Raw genomic sequence first — 16,977 nt, 5'->3', positions numbered from 1 at the left:
CAGGCGTCGGTGTGGCCTTGTATAAAAAGAGAGGGTCAGTATTTCTGATCTCTGGTGGAAGGAGCTTCTAGGACCCAGCTCAGGGAGGTGGAGGCTGCAGAGACCGGGCTGAGTCCCCTGGGGAGGGGTAGCCACGGGCTATATGGTAATAAGTTGGGCAGTCCTGTCGCTCTAGCTAGGGGAGGAGCCAAGCGCCTGGAAGAAGGGCCCAGCAGAGAGGCGAGGCGGAGAGGCTGAGGGAAAGGGAGATCCATCCAGACCAACTGCGGAGGTGTTTGTAGGTGTGGCCCCGCACCTGGGAGAGGCACCGCAGCCAGCGGACCCTAGGCTCAGGGCCCCCGGTTCCTGCGCGCCCCTATGGGAGCCCGGACGCCCGCGCTTTGCTTGCTACTCGCTAGCATCTGGCTGCCTCGAGGTGAGCCGACCCGGGGTGTCTTGGGGGCAGCGTCTGGTAAGAGCAGGATGGACAGGGAGGCCAGGCTGCGGAAACATTTATGGCAACAGTCTTGGACATGTGGGAGAGAGGAGGAAGAGAAGTCAGAGGGAGGGTTGAGGGTCCCAGGAGAGGGAAGGTGGAAGAGGGCAGGAGAGGCCAGTGACAGAGGGAAAAGGGTCCTATGCTGGGCAAAGTGGAAGAGACCCACGGGGGAACCAAAGGGAATTGGGGCTCAAGGAGTAGTAGGAAAGAAGGAGAGCCTTATTCCAGAAGGTCATCCAGAGGCGGAGAAAGACTTGAGAAGACTGCAGGCAGACAGAAGGGGTAATGAGGCAGGAGTGGGTGGGGATCTTCCTAGCATATGCGGGACCAGGCAGGAGGCCCCAGCAAAGGGAGGCCTGACGCCCATTGGGAATGATCCCCTCTCCCCAGTCACAGCTCCCACAGCGCCAGCCAGAGCACAGCCATTGTCCCAGCCAGCCCTGGAACCCAGGTGAGTAGGTGGGTAGTGCATGCTTGCACTTTGCCCCATCTTTGTTCCTGCCACAAGTGACTCCAGAGGCTCAGTTAGCATGCAGGAGGGGTGGGGGAGGCATGGCCATTCCCAGCCCCCCACCTATGTCAGACTCCTTTCTCACCTAGCTACAGCTCCCCGGAGATGACCCTGGCCATAGGGGATGACACCGCAGTGATGGGAGGCCAGGTAAGAGGCTGAGGGAAGGAAGGGAGCGTCACCGGGTAGGGGGCTTCTTCCTGTCTGGGTCTGAGGTTGCCAAGGAGCTCAGCAGTTATGGGAGGACTGTCCTTGGAGCAGAAGGGAATAAACAGGTTCCTCCTATATGTGTGAAATGCAGATTGGTAAAACACTTCCATGCACACTTACCTGATCTCATAGTGCCCTGTAGTCAGCACAAGGCCTTTCTAGGAGATAGCTGAGCCCTTCTCTTCTTCCCCAGGTGAAAGCAGGCAGGTGAATGTTTAGGAGTAGAATTCTCTTTTCCCTGCCTGGTCTGCGGAGTGACAGGCTCTAATCCATGCCTTGTGCTGTACCCCAGGAATGCTGCCCTGAGACAAACCAAAATGAGGCTGCCTGATGGGAATTGCTAGGAAAGACTGTCCATGGAGCAGAGAGAGCCCTGAACTACTCTCCTTTCAGTCCTTGTAGCTAACTCTCCTGGGATCCTGTTTGTAGGAGAGGTGGCAGGTTTATTTTCTCCCTTTGCAAAACTTTGTTGGTCTCAGGGCCAGGTGAATCAAGTTCTCTTTTGAATTCCAGCCTATATATTTCTCCCTTTTTCTGCTGCTGCAGACATGTTACACATTTAGCCCAACTGTACCAAGGTCCCCAGAGTTAGCTGAAGCCTCAGCTCATGTGCCCCGGCCCAGAGATCAGCTTTAGGGGTCTTGGGGCCAGCAGGCTTGGGAGCATCATTTACAGCAGGAAACAATGAACCCCAGCTATGTGCTGTTTGGGAAATAGCTGTGAAGGTCCAAAGTGGGCCAGGGTGGGGTGGGCTGGGCACACTTCCTCTCTAATGTGGATTCAGTGGGTATTTTATTTCTTGTTTATCTACACTTGTCGGCTCTAAGTTTTAGAGTCACAATCAGGTACACTTGGAGCTGAAATAGAGTATTGTTCTTATAGCTAGAGAACTGGCATGGATGGCTGTCTTGCCAGGCCCCCATAATGAGAAGGTGGACCAGAGTATCCTGGTGGAGCCAGGCCTGTCCTTCTGCACCATGAGGTCTATAGTGCTCCAAGAATCCGCATGTTTTAGTGGGGAAATGACCCTTACCCACATGCGTCGTTTCTCAGGGAGCTCTGGCCTTGCTGGTTTCCTTTTCCTTTGTGGTCGGAAGCATCTGGACCAGGCAACCCAGGCAGCTTTCTCACATTGCTCCAGAGAGCAATAAGAACCTACAATGGCCCTTTTTAAAGGTGATTGGAAGAAGTGAGAAAAGTGCCCATGCACCAGGGGCACTTTTAAGGCTGCTATCTAGAATGCCCTCAATGGGAAGACCGTGGGGCTGGTCCCAGCCCAGCAGCTGCCAGACTCCATTTTCAAGGCTGCCCACTTCTGCAGAGCCCAGCTATCCTCCAGAGACCTGGCGGTGTAGGCCAGTGGTCCATGAATTTGGATGAGAAAAAAAAATTCATTGTTATTTTCAGAAACCTCAACCCAAATGAAATTTAGACTGTCTTTCAATTATTGCTGCAGACTACAAACCACAAGAGCATTAGCTATGTCTGTGACTGCCACCAACAGAAATCACAGATATTTACCTTTCACAATACAGCTCTTGATATCTCAAGGTACCATTTATGTTTGCCAACACTTTATGATTTTGGCAGTGATAAGACTTGTGCTAAGTCTTGTTATTTCATGTGTTTTCATGTGTTAATATGCACATGCTTCTTTGAGCATAAATATCGCAAAAGCAAACATTTTGATAGAATAGTTTCATAATTACATTGTAATAGAATTGATTTCCTTTGTAAACTTATGTTTTATTTTATGTATTCAAAGACACTGTTCTAAGAAGCTGTCCAGATAAGCCTTACTACATTATCAAGGAGGCTCATTAAATACAGATGATTAAGACAAGTCATTTGGGTGAGATTTGAAGACTTCTCCAGAAAATGGCTTTGGAGCTGAGTCTGTTTTATCCTCCTAACATGAATTTCAAAGACCATATCTGAGGTGGGGATAAGGGGTGGAACACAAAGTCTAAGCCTGGGTAAGAGTTCTCCCCTGGAGGGAAGACAGTGGCACTTTCCCTGGTGCTGCCCTTCCTGATTCCTGTGGTCTCCATGGACCCCAGGGTAGATTACTAGGAGGGTAGGTTGCCTGGGTCCTGGTGCTATCCTAAGTTGCAGGCTAAGCTCAGGAACCAGAGCCCAAAATGGGATAAGAACATGGAAACCTGGCAGAGCATGACCTCCCAGGGAGTCAGACGGACAAAGTGAGGGAGAGCATGGAACAGGGTGACTTTGCTGGCCAAGGAGGAGCTGAGGGCTGGGGCTCCAGGGACCAAGACTTCTGAATACTGCGTGTGTTCCATGTGCATTGCTAGAGGTTCTGGGCTCCACTTTAACATGCAGGGATGACAGTGAGGGCAAAAGACACCAGACAAACACCCGCAGTTTGGCCTGTGACATGTTGGCCCTATGAACAAGAACAGAAGGGTTACAAGGGCAGATGCAGTCCCTGCCCTCGAAGATCCATATGATGGTGAGGGTCTTGTCCTGGGAGGAGGCTGAGCCTCTGACAGGCAGGGCCCATGCTGTCTAGCCTTGGACTGGAGTTCTGAGAGGACGAGTGTCCATGTCATCTGTCCTATGGTGACTGAGCATGCACAGTGTTCAGAATGGTCCTTTCAGATGGGTTAGGCCTGAAGGTCCATGTCCTGGAAATTGTGTCCAGAAGGCTGGGTTTATCAGCTCCCCTTTGCCTGTCTCCTCCTCTGATCTGTGGACTCCGGGGCTTCTCAGTTCCCAGGACAGTGGCTGGTGACCCATTAGGGCTGCTGGACAAGCCCCAGGGGAAGGGGAGGGATGAGGGGCTGCTTTTGTGCCTTCGCCCTGCTTTGGGTTTGCTCTCCAGGCAAGGGGTTTTGTGTGGTATGGTGAAAGACACACAGATATCCTGAGGAAGAAGGGGAGGTGAGGAGGGGCTGGAGCATGGAGAGGGATGTGTTCAGGCCTTGCCAACCTGCCAGAGATGACACTTTGGAAGGAAAAATCTGAGGCTGTGCTCCGCAGGCCCAGGGCATCCTTGGACCTGTCAGGGGTGTGCCGGGGAGGCAGAGTGGCCTCAGCTCCAGCCCCGGAGGTGAGGGACCTCCTCCCTGCAGGTGATTGACCAGAAGAACTGTGACCTTAGGAAGGCCACCCAGGAGCCAACTCTCAGGTCAGCCCTTGTTTGATCCCTTCTCCGTCCTGTCTCTAGAAGGAAGCTGAACCCCTGGAAGCCTTGGCCATGTCCTCCTGGGAAAGGCGGCTCCATCGGGCCAAGTGTGCGCCTGCTTGTGAGTGGCATCCTCCCTGTGGCCAGTGGGGTGTCTGAGGGAGGGCCCTGGCCACAGGGAGGGACTTCTTTTCCCTGTTTGGGGTCTCTTTCGGCCTGCTTCAGCCTTGGCCTGCAGGGTCATTCTCTTCCTCCTTCTTGCCTGAGCGTAAGTCACATGACCGTTTCACTAGGGTTCGTGCTCTCTGACTCCCCCGTCGCCCTTCCTTGATAAGTGGCTGTTTTCCCTCCACCTCCCCCTGTTTCTGTGGCCTCTGACGACTTCCCATGATGTCCTTCACTGTGACTTGTTTCATACGCCCTCTCTCCAGTCCCATGTCTATGTCCCTTCCATTCCCCTGTCCTGTGTCTGTGCTTGCCTCTTGTCACTTGTCCTGTGTCCCTGGCCTGTCCTCTGGCTGTGACTCCTTCCCTCACCACTCTCTGGCCTTCCTCTTCTTCTTGTCCTCTGTGGCCCTTCTTGCCACTGAGTTCCCTCATGATGCCCCCTAACACATGCCCTGGCCTCTCCCCTGACCCCAGGGGGCAGGGGCTATCTCTGGGCCATCTCCCAGCGCTCCCCACATGCTCTATGCTGCCTGGCCTGCTGACCAGGAGTTTAGTTTAGGGAACTGAAGGCCCAAGTGACACATACCAAAGGCAGAGACTCTGAGTCCCTATCCCATCTGCCACCCAGGGAGAAGGCACCCGAAGGTTCCCCTTCAGGCTAGCTGATGAGCGCTGGGGTTGCCTGGGGGAGGCTATAGCCTGGTGCCCAGCTGAGAATAGGTGGGTATCATCGGGTTCTGCTGGTCTTGGTTCTGTGTTTCCCTTGCAGACTTGTTCTCCTGTTTCAATGGGGGTGAGTGTGTGCACCCCACCTTCTGTGACTGCAGACGCTACAATGCCACTGGACCACGCTGCCAGATGGGTGAGTCTGGGCTCTACCTGCCTCCAGGAGGGTCCTTGGATACTGGGAAAGCTGAGGGCCTGTGCAAGTGGCTGGAGGAAAAGGGAACAACCTTGCCAGGACTAGAACCCACAGCCTTTGTCCTGTGCCTGCCTCATCCGGGCACTTTCTTCCCTTGCCTCAGTGTACAATGCTGGCCCCGAGCGGGACAGTATCTGCCGGGCCTGGGGACAGCACCACGTGGAAACCTTCGATGGCCTGTACTACTACCACTCTGGGAAGGGCAGCTACACATTGGTGGGGCGCCATGAACCTGAGGGACAGAGCTTCTCCATCCAGGTGAGGCTTCCCTTGCCCTGTTAGCCCCTGAAGCTGGGCTGCCCCAGGCTCTTCTTATTCCACAGAAGCTGGCACCTTCCTGTCCCCTACACTCTCAGTTCCTGCTGCACCCAGAAGGAGTCAGGGCAACCCAGCAAGAGCCAACTCTCTGTTACCCACTCCCCTGGGACCCTGGCCATTCATTCAGTTAGTTACAAATTCATTAAGTATTTAAGTGCATATTGTACTCTTTTCTGGGCACAAGATTTGGTGGGAGGAGGCCCTGATATGGTCTATATCTTCATGGATCTTACAGTTTTATGGAGAAAACAAGCCATCAATCAAACAAATCATTTCAAGTGCAACTGGGTACGATAAAGGAGAAATGCCAAATGCTAAAAATTATGCTACCCAAGCCTCATCTTGTTTATTAAGGAGGATGATGATTAGAGAAGGCTTCTTGTAGGAAGTGACATTTAACTTGCGATCTGAAGAAAGAATTGAATGGGTAGAGACAAACATGACAACACTTCACAAAGGGGACCTGGGTGCTAAGGACCTGAGATAAGGAAAAACAGGGTGCCTCACAGATGACAGTGGATGACTCAGTTTACAGTCACCTCTTCTAAGGTGCCTGCTGGGTCTCCTGACCTCCCAAGGAGCAGAGGAGATCCTCTTGAGAAGCACGATCCCAACACTGCATGTATCTTACAAAGTCTGTTACGGGGTCACATCCTCTATGGGATGCGAGCTTCCTAGGGCAGGATTTGGTGCTGCCAGTGCCTGCATTAGGGCTCAGTAAAAGCTTGTCAGATGTGTAAGTACCTGTGTGGGAGCCACTGTCCTGCAGACTGGATTTATACCTCTCCCTGCGTGTTGATTGGGATTCCCTTGGGGCACAGGCCAGTCCATCTCCATCTGGAGGAGTGTCTACTGGGCTATGCTGTTCTGCTGGCGGGCACCTTGGTCAGCACTGAGTTAGGGCCAAAGGGCTGGGGATTTGGGGAGAACCTAATGCTCTGTGTCACCCCTCTGCTAGCCAGAGGTACTCCCTGCCTCAGGCATAGATCTATTGAAAGGCTGCCTTGGACAGGCTGGGGACCTTGATCAGTTCTTTCCTCTTGGCCTTGGGCTATCATAAAAACAGTTTTTCATAACTACATCATTTCATGATAAATGTGTGACAGTTACTTAGACTAATGGGGTACTGTGCTTTAGTGGGTTAGGGAATAAACTAAGTCACATCCAGCATTAAAAGAGAGAAATATAGAAACTATTGTAATTATACTTTACACATTGATATGGGTATTATTTTAAACCTTGTTTTACTTATGTATGAATTTCTCACTGTCGTAGTAAAAAATACTCAAAAAACTTTAGTCAGGCCATAGATGGCTTTTGCAGGTCCCAACTTTAGCTGAAGTGTCACCAGCATGCTTAACCACATTTAACAGTGAGTTCCTGGGAAGGGGTTCTACATGTAACAGGGAGACACTGGCACCCCTGCCCCTGCTCCTGCCTGCCCTGAAGCACAGGATCTGCGTGGAAGAGAGGCAAGCAGCAGAGCGGTGACATGTACTCTGTGTGTGCAGGGGATGGCTGTGTTTGCAGTGAGTGTGTGTACTGCAAGTATCCTCTAGTTATGCATAGGTGTGTACATTTGTGTTCCATGTGACTGCGAACCTTCAATAAATAATAAATAAAATAGTTCAAAAATGGGGAGATGGCACAACGATCTTGAAAAAGCCCTGGCACCCACGCTACACAGAGCTGGGTTAGGATCCTGCTGTTTCCTACCTGGGTGAGAGTGTGATCTCATTCACTCCTTCTCTCCGCACATCAAATCCCTCCTCACTGAAACACAGACAGACTCATAGCTCCGCTCTCCGTGTGAAGCTGGGGACTGGGAGGGGTCTCAGGGGAAAGGTGCTTGGTCCACCAGGGCGGAGCATTCATTTTACATGAGGTGAAACTCAGCAAGCCCTGTGGGCCGGCCTGTGACAAAAGTCTGCCTCTGAATTCCCGTCAGGTGCACAACGACCCCCAGTGTGGCTCTGCGCCCTATGCCTGCTCCAGGTCTGTCAGTGTATTCATCACCGGTGAGCAGGAGATCCGTCTGGCCAAGGAGGTCACCCACGGAGGCGTGAGGTAACCGAGCCTTCCACTGTGAGCTGTCCTGCTCCCCGACACAGGACAGGGGACATCTGCCTTTCTCAAGCCTACAAGAAGCAATTTTCTGGGGGCAAATAGCATTTTCCACCATGAGGGTCAGCTGGGTTTCTGTCAGTGGAGTTGTCGGAAAGATGATTCCTGTGTGATTTTTCTGAAACTTTTCGATTCTGCAGGTTTCCAGATGGGAGATTTTAAAGAAAATGACAGAATTTTCTAGAAAGTTGAGAGTTGTCATTATAAATAGGTTTACGATTTTGCTTTCACAATTTGACCCAAAATCTTCCCAAATGTGCACTGAGCAAACGCTACACTCTGGGCCTTTTCTGATGCCACAGGGCTGTTGCAAATATGAGTTACCTTACTGGGCCTTCAGGGATACCTAGGGACCACTTGAGGGTTGAAGATTCTTTGCTTCCACACACTATCTAGCCCCAGACTGTGGCCCTTTCTGAAACCCTTCTCGCCTTCTATTTCTTCCCTGGCTCGCTGCTGTCACTACAGGTCCCTCCCAGAGGGGTCTCTCCTGCAGTAACTTCCACTATCCCCATCTTTTGCTACAAGTCCAGAAACTGGGTACCCAACCTCTTCGGGACTGAGAGGAAAAACATTGGTATTCATGTCTTTTAGTTTGTTAAATGCAACATTTGTTTCTCTTTCTTGATTTTTGGCTGAGACAAAGTTGCTAAATTCCAGATTGGCTAGCTAGGAGTTCTCATTCTAGGATGACTGGCAGAGTGGTGGAGAGGACTGGGCTCTGTGTCTTTCCCAGCACTCCCAGGTTTCCTCCTGTCTTGGATTCTCTTCCCACTCTATTCTTCGTCTCCACCAAAAAAAAAAAAAAAAAAAAAAAAAAAAGAGGTCTGCTCACATCTTCTCTCCTGTTGGGAGAAAGGAGCTAACAAAATCAGTCATTCTCAGATATCCTTGCCAAGGAAATTGCAATTTTTCAAACTCCACAGATAATAGAATCCCTGTCCAGGAATGTACTTATAGGCACTTGGGAATTCAGGAAATTTAGAGAAGGGAATGTGGACACCTCAGAGCCCTGGGTAGGAGGTGCATCGTTCTTTGGTGAAAGGACGGGGCCGTGAAGGACGCCCTGAAGCTCTGGGCTGTGTCTCGCAGGGTCCAGCTGCCACATGTGATGGCGAGTGTACATCTGCAGCAGCTAGCTGGCTACGTCATCCTGCGGCATCAGTCTGCTTTCACGCTGGCTTGGGACGGTGTCTCGGCTGTCTACATCAAGATGAGCCCGGAGCTCCTGGGCTGGACCCATGGGCTATGTGGGAATAATAATGCTGACCCCCAAGATGACCTGGTGACCAGACATGGTGAGACACAGGGGCAGAGATGTGAGGATGGTGGGGTGGGGACTGGGCCAGGTTGGAGGGGCCAGAGGGAGTTGTGAGAGAGTACTGGCGTCATGGTCATGGTGTTAACAACCCAATGGGAAGCCGGGGGTCTCTTTCTAACAAATGTATGGCCTTAGGCATGCTGTCAACTACTTGATTCCTCATTTGTAAAATAGTCATGATGAGAACCTCTGTTAGGGTTGACCACAGATCCGATGTGCACTTTCCCAGGAAGGATTGACACCACGAGGTAGTGAGGGCAGGGGCAAGTGAGCAGAGTGCCAGCAAAAGCCAGGAAGAAAAAAGGCCCAGCTGGAGCTGAAGGTCCCCAGAGATGAGTGGGAGGAAGTAAAAATGAAGGGCTCAGGGCCAGGTTGGATGATTCTGGCTGGAAGAAGGGAAATGATACTTGTCGAGCACCTGCAGGCTACTAAACACTTGACTGCTTCATCTCAAGTAGTCCTTGTAGTAATCTTTCAGGGCAGGGGTAGGGGGAGATTTTTGCTTTTCTGCATATGGGGAAACTAAGGCTAAGGGAGGTGTAGGAACTGTTTAGGCTCACACACTAGGTTCCTCTTGATTGCTCGGTGTTGCCTCCTCTGAGTATGTAGTATGAGTGTCCCTAAACACTCTTGACTCTTGTGAGCAAAGAGCATTTCCAGGTGAAAGGCTCAGCAAGGAAGCCCAGATTGGGATGGGAGCTCAGGAGGCTGCCTTCTTCAAAACTGTGTGCCTACCCCTGGCACCTACCTGCATTCAGAGCTCTCTGCCGCTCTCGTCGCCTCAAGCCTGTGATCACGCTAGTTTTCCCTTGCAGGGAAGCTGACAGATGATGTGACTGAGTTCATGCACAGCTGGCAAGAGCAGGCTCTCAATCACCCTCCAGGCACCATGGCTGCCTCCCCGCCTCGCCCACCATGCCTGCAACAGAGCTCCGGGAGCATGCAGGTCTGGCCCTGGCAGAATCCCCAACCCTAGTAGTTTCCCATATAATTCTTAGAAAGCTACTGGCTTCAGGGGCCAATGTGTTCGGTGCCCATGCCTCCTTCCCTTCCCTTTTCACCCTTTCTTCCTCCTCTGGCTCAGTTGGGGTTCCCTGTGGAGTTGGTTAGGTCAGAGGGCTGTGTAGGGGCTGCCAGCTCCCAGCCCTGGCGCCTGGCCCTTGCTCTACTCAGGGTGTGTACGAGCGCTGTGAGATCCTGCTGCGGTCCCCCTTTGATGCCTGCCATGCCTACGTCAGTCCTCTGCCCTTCACCGCCAGCTGTACCAGCGATCTCTGCCAGTGAGTGGGCAGCCAGGAGTCAGGGGTGTCGGGAGCCAGGAGTCAGGGGTGGTGAGCTGTGAGCTAGAAGCTGCTACTGAGTTGAGAGTTCGGCATGTGGGCCACTGAGCCTGATAATCCCAGGAAATGAGACCGCTCCTTCCCAGACTGCTGGGATTCTTCTCTGCCCAGAGGAGACAGAGCTTCCCCGTTCAGCTGAGGCCCGAAAGGCTTGATTCCTGAAGGTTCAGCAGCAAGTCAGTGGCAACATTCTGACCGGAATCCAGCTTTCGTGCCTTGAGCCCAGGATCTGTATACTTTAGGCACTTTCCCAGCTGAGGGCGAAGTGGGCTGTGTGGAAGCACTGGCCGTCTCTATGGGATACCGGGGGACTGGTGGCAGTCTAGGCCCTCCTTCAATGTGGCTGGCTCTTGGTTTCCTCACACAGATCAGGGGGTGATGAAACCACCTGGTGCCGGGCCCTGGCAGAGTATGCCCGGGCATGTGCCCAGGCCGGGCGGCCCCTACAGGGCTGGAGGACCCAGCTTCGACAATGCAGTAAGTACAGGCTGGAGTGGCTGGGAGGGCTTCTGACAAGCCCTCATATGGGCTGAGTGGCATCCTCAGGCCTCAGCTTGATACCCTGTTCTACTCAGAACCATAGCCATCAGCACTTTACACCTGAGGTTCCATCTGCATGTGACAGATGGAGTAACTGAGGCTCAGAGTGGAAGGGACCAGCCTGGGACCACAGAGTGAGATGAGGGTGGTTGTCAGACCTTCTCAGCCCTTGCTAATTTCCTAGGCATCAAGGATTTACTCTGGGACAAGGGATGGGGAATGTCAAAGCCCTCCCACTCTCATCCCAGGGCCTGGGGTGCAGGTGCATTCTGGTAGAATCACTGACCAAAGGCTCCTTCTCTCTCAAGCTGTGCACTGTGAAGAGGAGGCCTTTACCTACAATGAGTGCATTGCCTGCTGCCCTGCTTCCTGCCAGTCCCGGGCCTCCTGTGTAGACAGCGAGATCGCCTGTGTGGACGGCTGTTATTGCTCCAACGGTATGCAGGGGTAGGAGTGGGGGCCTGGCACAGGCAGGCATGAAGCAGGGCCTCAGAGGATGCCTGTTTGTGGAATGAATGAAGCCAGGAACAGGGTGCAAAGGTGGGGGTGGAACTATGGCACATTGTAGTGATGCTGATGGGTGGTTGATTTCCCTGGGACTGAGCTTTGTAAGGCAGGTAGATGAGGATGTACCATGCATTCATTTCTGTACACCCCTGTGTATAAACATTTATCCACATACAACTCTTTATCCTGTTTTTCACAATGTGTAAATTTGCCACACACCTGTGGTGTGTGATTCACCATAGGCATCGACCTCAGGAAGAAGCGTCTGGTTCCAGGGCTAACACACACTGAGTGCACCCTGAGATATGACAGTGTAAAGAAGAGGCATAGGGAAGAGGTGGGAGGGGAGGTCTCCTGGGAGGAGGGACACCCAAGCCACTTCCAGACACACCACAGGCTTTGGAGGAGAAACTTGTGAGTGTTCAGGTGGGAGTGGGCCTCTGAGCCAAGGTCTGCCAGTGGGGTAATTACCAAAAAGGGGTTCAGTTTAGAAGAGAGAGTTTGAAAGTGGGCTCAGAAGTGAGAGAACTTGCATAAGGGGATCTTTCTCATTGGCAATGAGAAATCATGGACAGCTTATGAACAGGGTGGGAGGTGAGTTAAGTGGACCTTTGCCATCACCCTAGGGCTGATCTTTGAGGACGGGCACTGTGTGGCAGCAGCTGAATGTCCCTGTGAGTTCCATGGGACCCTGCACCCACCTGGCTCTGTGGTGAAGGAAGACTGCAATACCTGGTTTGTGTCACTGCCTGGGGTGGGGGTGGCAATGGTTGTAGTGGCTGAGGCATCCCCTCAGGCTGCCCACCCTGAGTCAAGAACCCTGTCACGTGGGACACTCACTCAGGTCCCTGTCACAGGCGGTTGCATTAGACCCATTCCTTCGGGGGCTCTCCAATATGGTAGCTAGGTCAGGCCTGGGGCTGAGCCTTGCTCTGATCTCTGTTTCAGCACCTGTACTGCAGGCAAGTGGGTGTGCAGCACGGCTGTCTGCCCAGGTACGTCTGCCCTTCAGTTTGCCTCTGCCTCCCCCACCGGCTGATTTCACAGGTTTGGGGGCAGAGAGGCTCTGGGAGCCAGGCCTGCTGGGTGGGACACTCAGTTCCCTGGCTAAGCCTGCATCTTCTTTACATCCTCAGAGCTACTGTGCCTAAGGGGTTGCTCCAAATGTGACCCTGGAGGTCTGGGGCCCTTCCTGAGCTTGGAGGACCCCGGGGGCCTGGTGTCCCTTCAGAGGCAGGGCTGTGTCCATCATTGGAGGTCTCCAGGGCCAGCCCTCTAGGAAAAGGCTCTTACCCTGCCCTGGTTCTGGAGGATAAGGTGCTGGGCCTCCTCCCACTGGAGTCTGCAGGGTGCAGATTGTCGTGGTGGGGCAGCTCCTGTGGGGTAGCGGCCTTTCTCTGTCCCTCAGCCGAGTGCTCAGTGACTGGTGACATCCACTTCACGACCTTCGACGGCCGCCGGTACACTTTCCCTGCCACGTGTCAGTACATCCTGGCCAAGAGCCGCTCCTCGGGCACCTTCACAGTGACACTGCAGAATGCCCTGTGTGGTCTGGTAAGGATGGAGACCCCAGGTCTAAATCAGTCCTAGAAGGACCAGGGTTTAGGGGGAAGCGACTGGTCTTTGAATGTCCAGCTACCTGCAGCCTCTTTTGTCTGCACAGGACTGGGTCAGGAGCCTGGGTTTTGGACCCTTCCTTTCTACTGGCTGAATCACTTCCCTTGCCTGGGCCTCAAGGCTTTAAATAAATCCTAAAATGGGTCTAATTCTACTTCCTTTTCTATGCTTTGTTGAATTGGGCTTTTAACATCTTTGCATTCATTCATTCATCAAGCACTGACGCCTGTTGGTGCCAGAGCTGCACAATGTCTTGGAGGCTGGGATGAGTTACACAGGGTTTGGCTGTCTTGGGCCTTACAGTCTGGAGGGAAGGCAGATGTGAAACCTGAATCTACTGTGTTATAGTTAGGTCTCGATGGAGGAATTTCTTACTGTTTTCCTTTCACTTGGGCATTGAGTGGCAGGGGGTGAAGTATATTGGGATAGCCTTCCCAGAGGAGGTGACCCCTGAGCTGTGTCAGCTACCTGTGAGCATCACTGAGAAAATGGCCAATGGGAAGCTTTGGGGTAGGTGTGGGGTTGCTCATCTCTCTGTGGTGACTGCATTGTCCCTGGGTAAACTGTGGAGTCAACCCCACAAGCCCTGGTCTTCATTACAGAGCAGGGGCTTATACCCGCAACAAGGGCAGGCACCCCATCCTCTTCTGGTGACCTCTTTCCAGCTTCCAGCCCCAAGGGCGCTACTCCCAAGCAGGTGTCCACTAGACCTGCCCTCCCTGGCCCTGGAAACCCAGACTGGACTGGGGGGAGGGCGAGGTGAAACCTGCGTTTCCTCTTCTCGTGGCTCAACTGCCACTGCCTTTCTCACTAGAGAACACCCTGGCTCACCCTTGCCCTAGCTCTGCTGTAGAGACTGTTTGTCCTCAAAGGTGGGGACGCTTCTGTCACATCCTGAGGGCAGGCAGACAGACACAGCCCAGCCGGGTCACTCCCCCTCCCCAAACTCTAGATTTCCAATCCCCAATGGCTCTTGAGCCCCTGGACCTGTGGCCACCACCTGGCTGCTGGCTAGCACCTCCTTGTGACCTCACCCACATGATGGACCCGTGGAGGCTGGCCCCGTCCCAGCTCTGTGCTGGGCACTGTGAGGCCTGCATAGGAAGATCAGCCTTTAACCCCTAGCCTGGAGGGCAGGTCACTTGTGTCCTCAACTCACCCCAGGATTACATGGATAGTTGTGCTGTGGAGGAAGAAAGAGTCCTGAATATTACAAGAAAAGGCAGAATTATTTTAGACCCTCTCCGCTGGAAAACAGGAGAAATATATGTATAACCTACATATTATGTGCTAGTAAAAATTTTTTTAAATGTTTATGTAATACTTTACAAGTTGCATTTGTCAAAGCCCATAGACCTTAGAACATAAGAACTTAGCTCATAGGATCCAAGATTAATGCTCAAACTTTGTGCTGTGAAGTTCTACCAGCTTTCACATCAGTGTATGTGCATATATATCCATGAGCCTTTATGTTGTGCTCTGTCTGTATGTATGCTAAACCTAAATCCATACTGACATTTCAACTCCACGCCATTGATGACAGTAGGCATCATCCTAACCCTTTTCCTTGCTTATCTATAAATGGTTACTCCAACAGTGAAAGACCTAACTTCCACCATTCACCATCCATTTATCTAATTGTTAATTCTAGTGTGCATGTACGGGAGTAATAGAATGGTGTAACTTATACCTCCATGGGAAATTACTTTACCAACTAAATTGCTTTATAAACTAGAGTATAAGGCTTATGCACAGTTTCTTTTGCCTTTGATCTTACAAACTTAATTCCAAAAATACTTGGGCAACTTCTTGTCCTGTCCTCTTCAGCGAGGTTGTAATAGTTAGATTCTTTAGTCATGGTCTGCTTCCATCCTTCAGTACCTCCCCCTCCAATCTCCTATATGTTTTTGAAAAATTTGAAGAGATTAGTGTTTACTCTTCATGCTGTAAAGTTCTATGGGCTTTGCCAAATGCAACTTCCATAGTATTACATGCACATTTTCTTCTTTTTAGAAAACATATACATATTTTAAAAATCCATACCCAGCCAAGTAGGACTGGCCAATTATTTGTATTTCTATTTTGAGGTATGGAAAAATTCAGTGACTCTTTAAAGGTCTCATTGCTTTCAATGACATCAGGGCTTCAATATGGGACTTTTACTAAAGAGTTTGGACTGTTTCCTTGTATCATCAGCATGTCCAAAGGGGACCAGAGGGCAAGCGGATGGGGTGAAGAAGGAGATGTTTTGGACACAACTTGCAACTGTTTCGGAGACTTCCTGTCTTTCTGGGCAGGAACCCGGAGAGAGGTTGTCACTTGTGCAATGCTTTTCTGAAACTTCCAAGCCCTAATGATTCCTTGTTTCACTGACTTTGTGTTGCTCTCCTGTATTCCACTGGATTTAGGATAAATCCCCAAAATATTACAAAGTTCTACCTAAGCTGGCCTTGCCTGTATTTTTTGTACTGGAAATCTAACTTATGACCTCACACTTGCCAGGCAGGTGCTGTGCTGCTGAGGTATATGCCCGGCGACGCTGCCTGTATCTTGAACCTTCTCTTAATTCATTTTACTCAGTGGACTCTGGGCCTTCTGGTCTTTTTTATGTTCTTGAATGCATTAAATGCTTTCCTATGTTGGGGCTTTCAGAAGGTTGTTCTCTTGATCTGAATATCTCCCTCTTCCCCTGCTCTTTGCTCATTCAGGATCTATTTAGCTACAGATCTAAGCTTAAATGTTACTTTTTGTGCCTCAGTTTTCCCATTCACAAAGGAGTCTCACTTTGTAGTTCAGGCTGGTGTGGATTCACTATGTAGCCCAGGCTGGCCTTGAATTTGGGGGGTTCTCCTGCCTCAGCCTCCCGAGTGCTAAGATTATAGGTGTGTAGCCCCACACCTGGCTCAAAATGGTGTTGTTAATAGTACTGACTAGATCAGAGTGCTGTAAGGATTAAATGAATAAATTAGAACAGCATCTGAACACAGTAACCCCATTTTAAAGTTGATACTAATGTTTTTATTGTTTGGAGTATTTTACATTGCTATCATCATTTCCTAGGATGATCTTTCCTACCTCTGAAGACTGGTTCCTTCCCGTTTTTCTAGCACCCGCTCCCCCTGTGTCACAATCACAATCGTAATTAAATAACCAACTAGCTACTTATTTAATGCCTGTGTCTCACATGAAGTCCAGTGTTTGCTTTTGTTAGTGTTATCCCAGATCTGCTATTAACTTTTCTCAATCTCAGCTTCTGTCTGATTACTCTCCAGATGGGGGCATTTGGTTGGATAACTCCTGATATCCTTTGGGGATCTGTCTGTCTCTCTGTAGATAGCCTGTCCCTCAACCTGGACTGAGTCCCTGTCCTTGGAGGACTCTATTGAGGCCAGAAGGACAGACTGACTAGCTTTGGTCCACTGGTCCTTCTTTCTTTTCAGAACCAAGATGGAGCCTGTGTCCAGTCAGTATCTGTGATTCTGCACCAGGACCCTCGGAGGCAGGTCACCTTGACCCAGGCAGGGGACATCCTCCTGTTTGACCAATACAAGATCACCCCACCCTACACAGATGGTATGGCTCAAGATGCTCATGAGAGCTATATAGGCGCTGGCTGTTCAGGCCTCTTTTCTGTCTCCTCTGACCAAAAGAACTGCTACATGTGCAAGAACTTATACTGTAGTGGTGAGGTGGGTCTGACTATAGGACAGTTTGGTTCCAGGAATATGGATTCCTAGAATGTTTTGTTGTCCACATCCCGATACTACAGAGTTCTC

The 16,977-nt window shown here is 51.2% G+C and overlaps 1 protein-coding gene across 1 annotated transcript in view; it reads left to right on the top strand.

Moving 5' to 3' along the window:
• Window positions 1–207: 207 nt before the first annotated feature.
• Otog (otogelin) overlaps window positions 208–16,977 on the top strand; it is a 74,938-nt gene continuing 58,168 nt past the window's right edge. The window contains exons 1-16 of the mRNA XM_013148031.3: window positions 208–415; window positions 869–929; window positions 1,079–1,139; window positions 4,387–4,465; window positions 5,282–5,374; window positions 5,538–5,692; window positions 7,701–7,819; window positions 8,969–9,174; window positions 10,013–10,143; window positions 10,371–10,477; window positions 10,905–11,014; window positions 11,386–11,514; window positions 12,211–12,319; window positions 12,533–12,579; window positions 12,993–13,138; window positions 16,642–16,774. Coding sequence (XP_013003485.2) covers window positions 358–415; window positions 869–929; window positions 1,079–1,139; window positions 4,387–4,465; window positions 5,282–5,374; window positions 5,538–5,692; window positions 7,701–7,819; window positions 8,969–9,174; window positions 10,013–10,143; window positions 10,371–10,477; window positions 10,905–11,014; window positions 11,386–11,514; window positions 12,211–12,319; window positions 12,533–12,579; window positions 12,993–13,138; window positions 16,642–16,774 — 1,744 coding nt within the window. The 5' untranslated portion in view covers window positions 208–357. The remainder of the gene's footprint in view (window positions 416–868; window positions 930–1,078; window positions 1,140–4,386; window positions 4,466–5,281; window positions 5,375–5,537; window positions 5,693–7,700; window positions 7,820–8,968; window positions 9,175–10,012; window positions 10,144–10,370; window positions 10,478–10,904; window positions 11,015–11,385; window positions 11,515–12,210; window positions 12,320–12,532; window positions 12,580–12,992; window positions 13,139–16,641; window positions 16,775–16,977) is intronic.

This window comes from Cavia porcellus, unplaced genomic scaffold, assembly GCF_034190915.1.
Source record: "Cavia porcellus strain 051 isolate PalLab524CR breed Dunkin Hartley unplaced genomic scaffold, mCavPor4.1 scaffold_6, whole genome shotgun sequence".
Classification (NCBI taxonomy): domain Eukaryota; kingdom Metazoa; phylum Chordata; class Mammalia; order Rodentia; family Caviidae; genus Cavia; species Cavia porcellus.
Note: the sequence above shows the minus strand (reverse complement) of the source record. Positions and strands in the feature narration are given on the sequence as shown.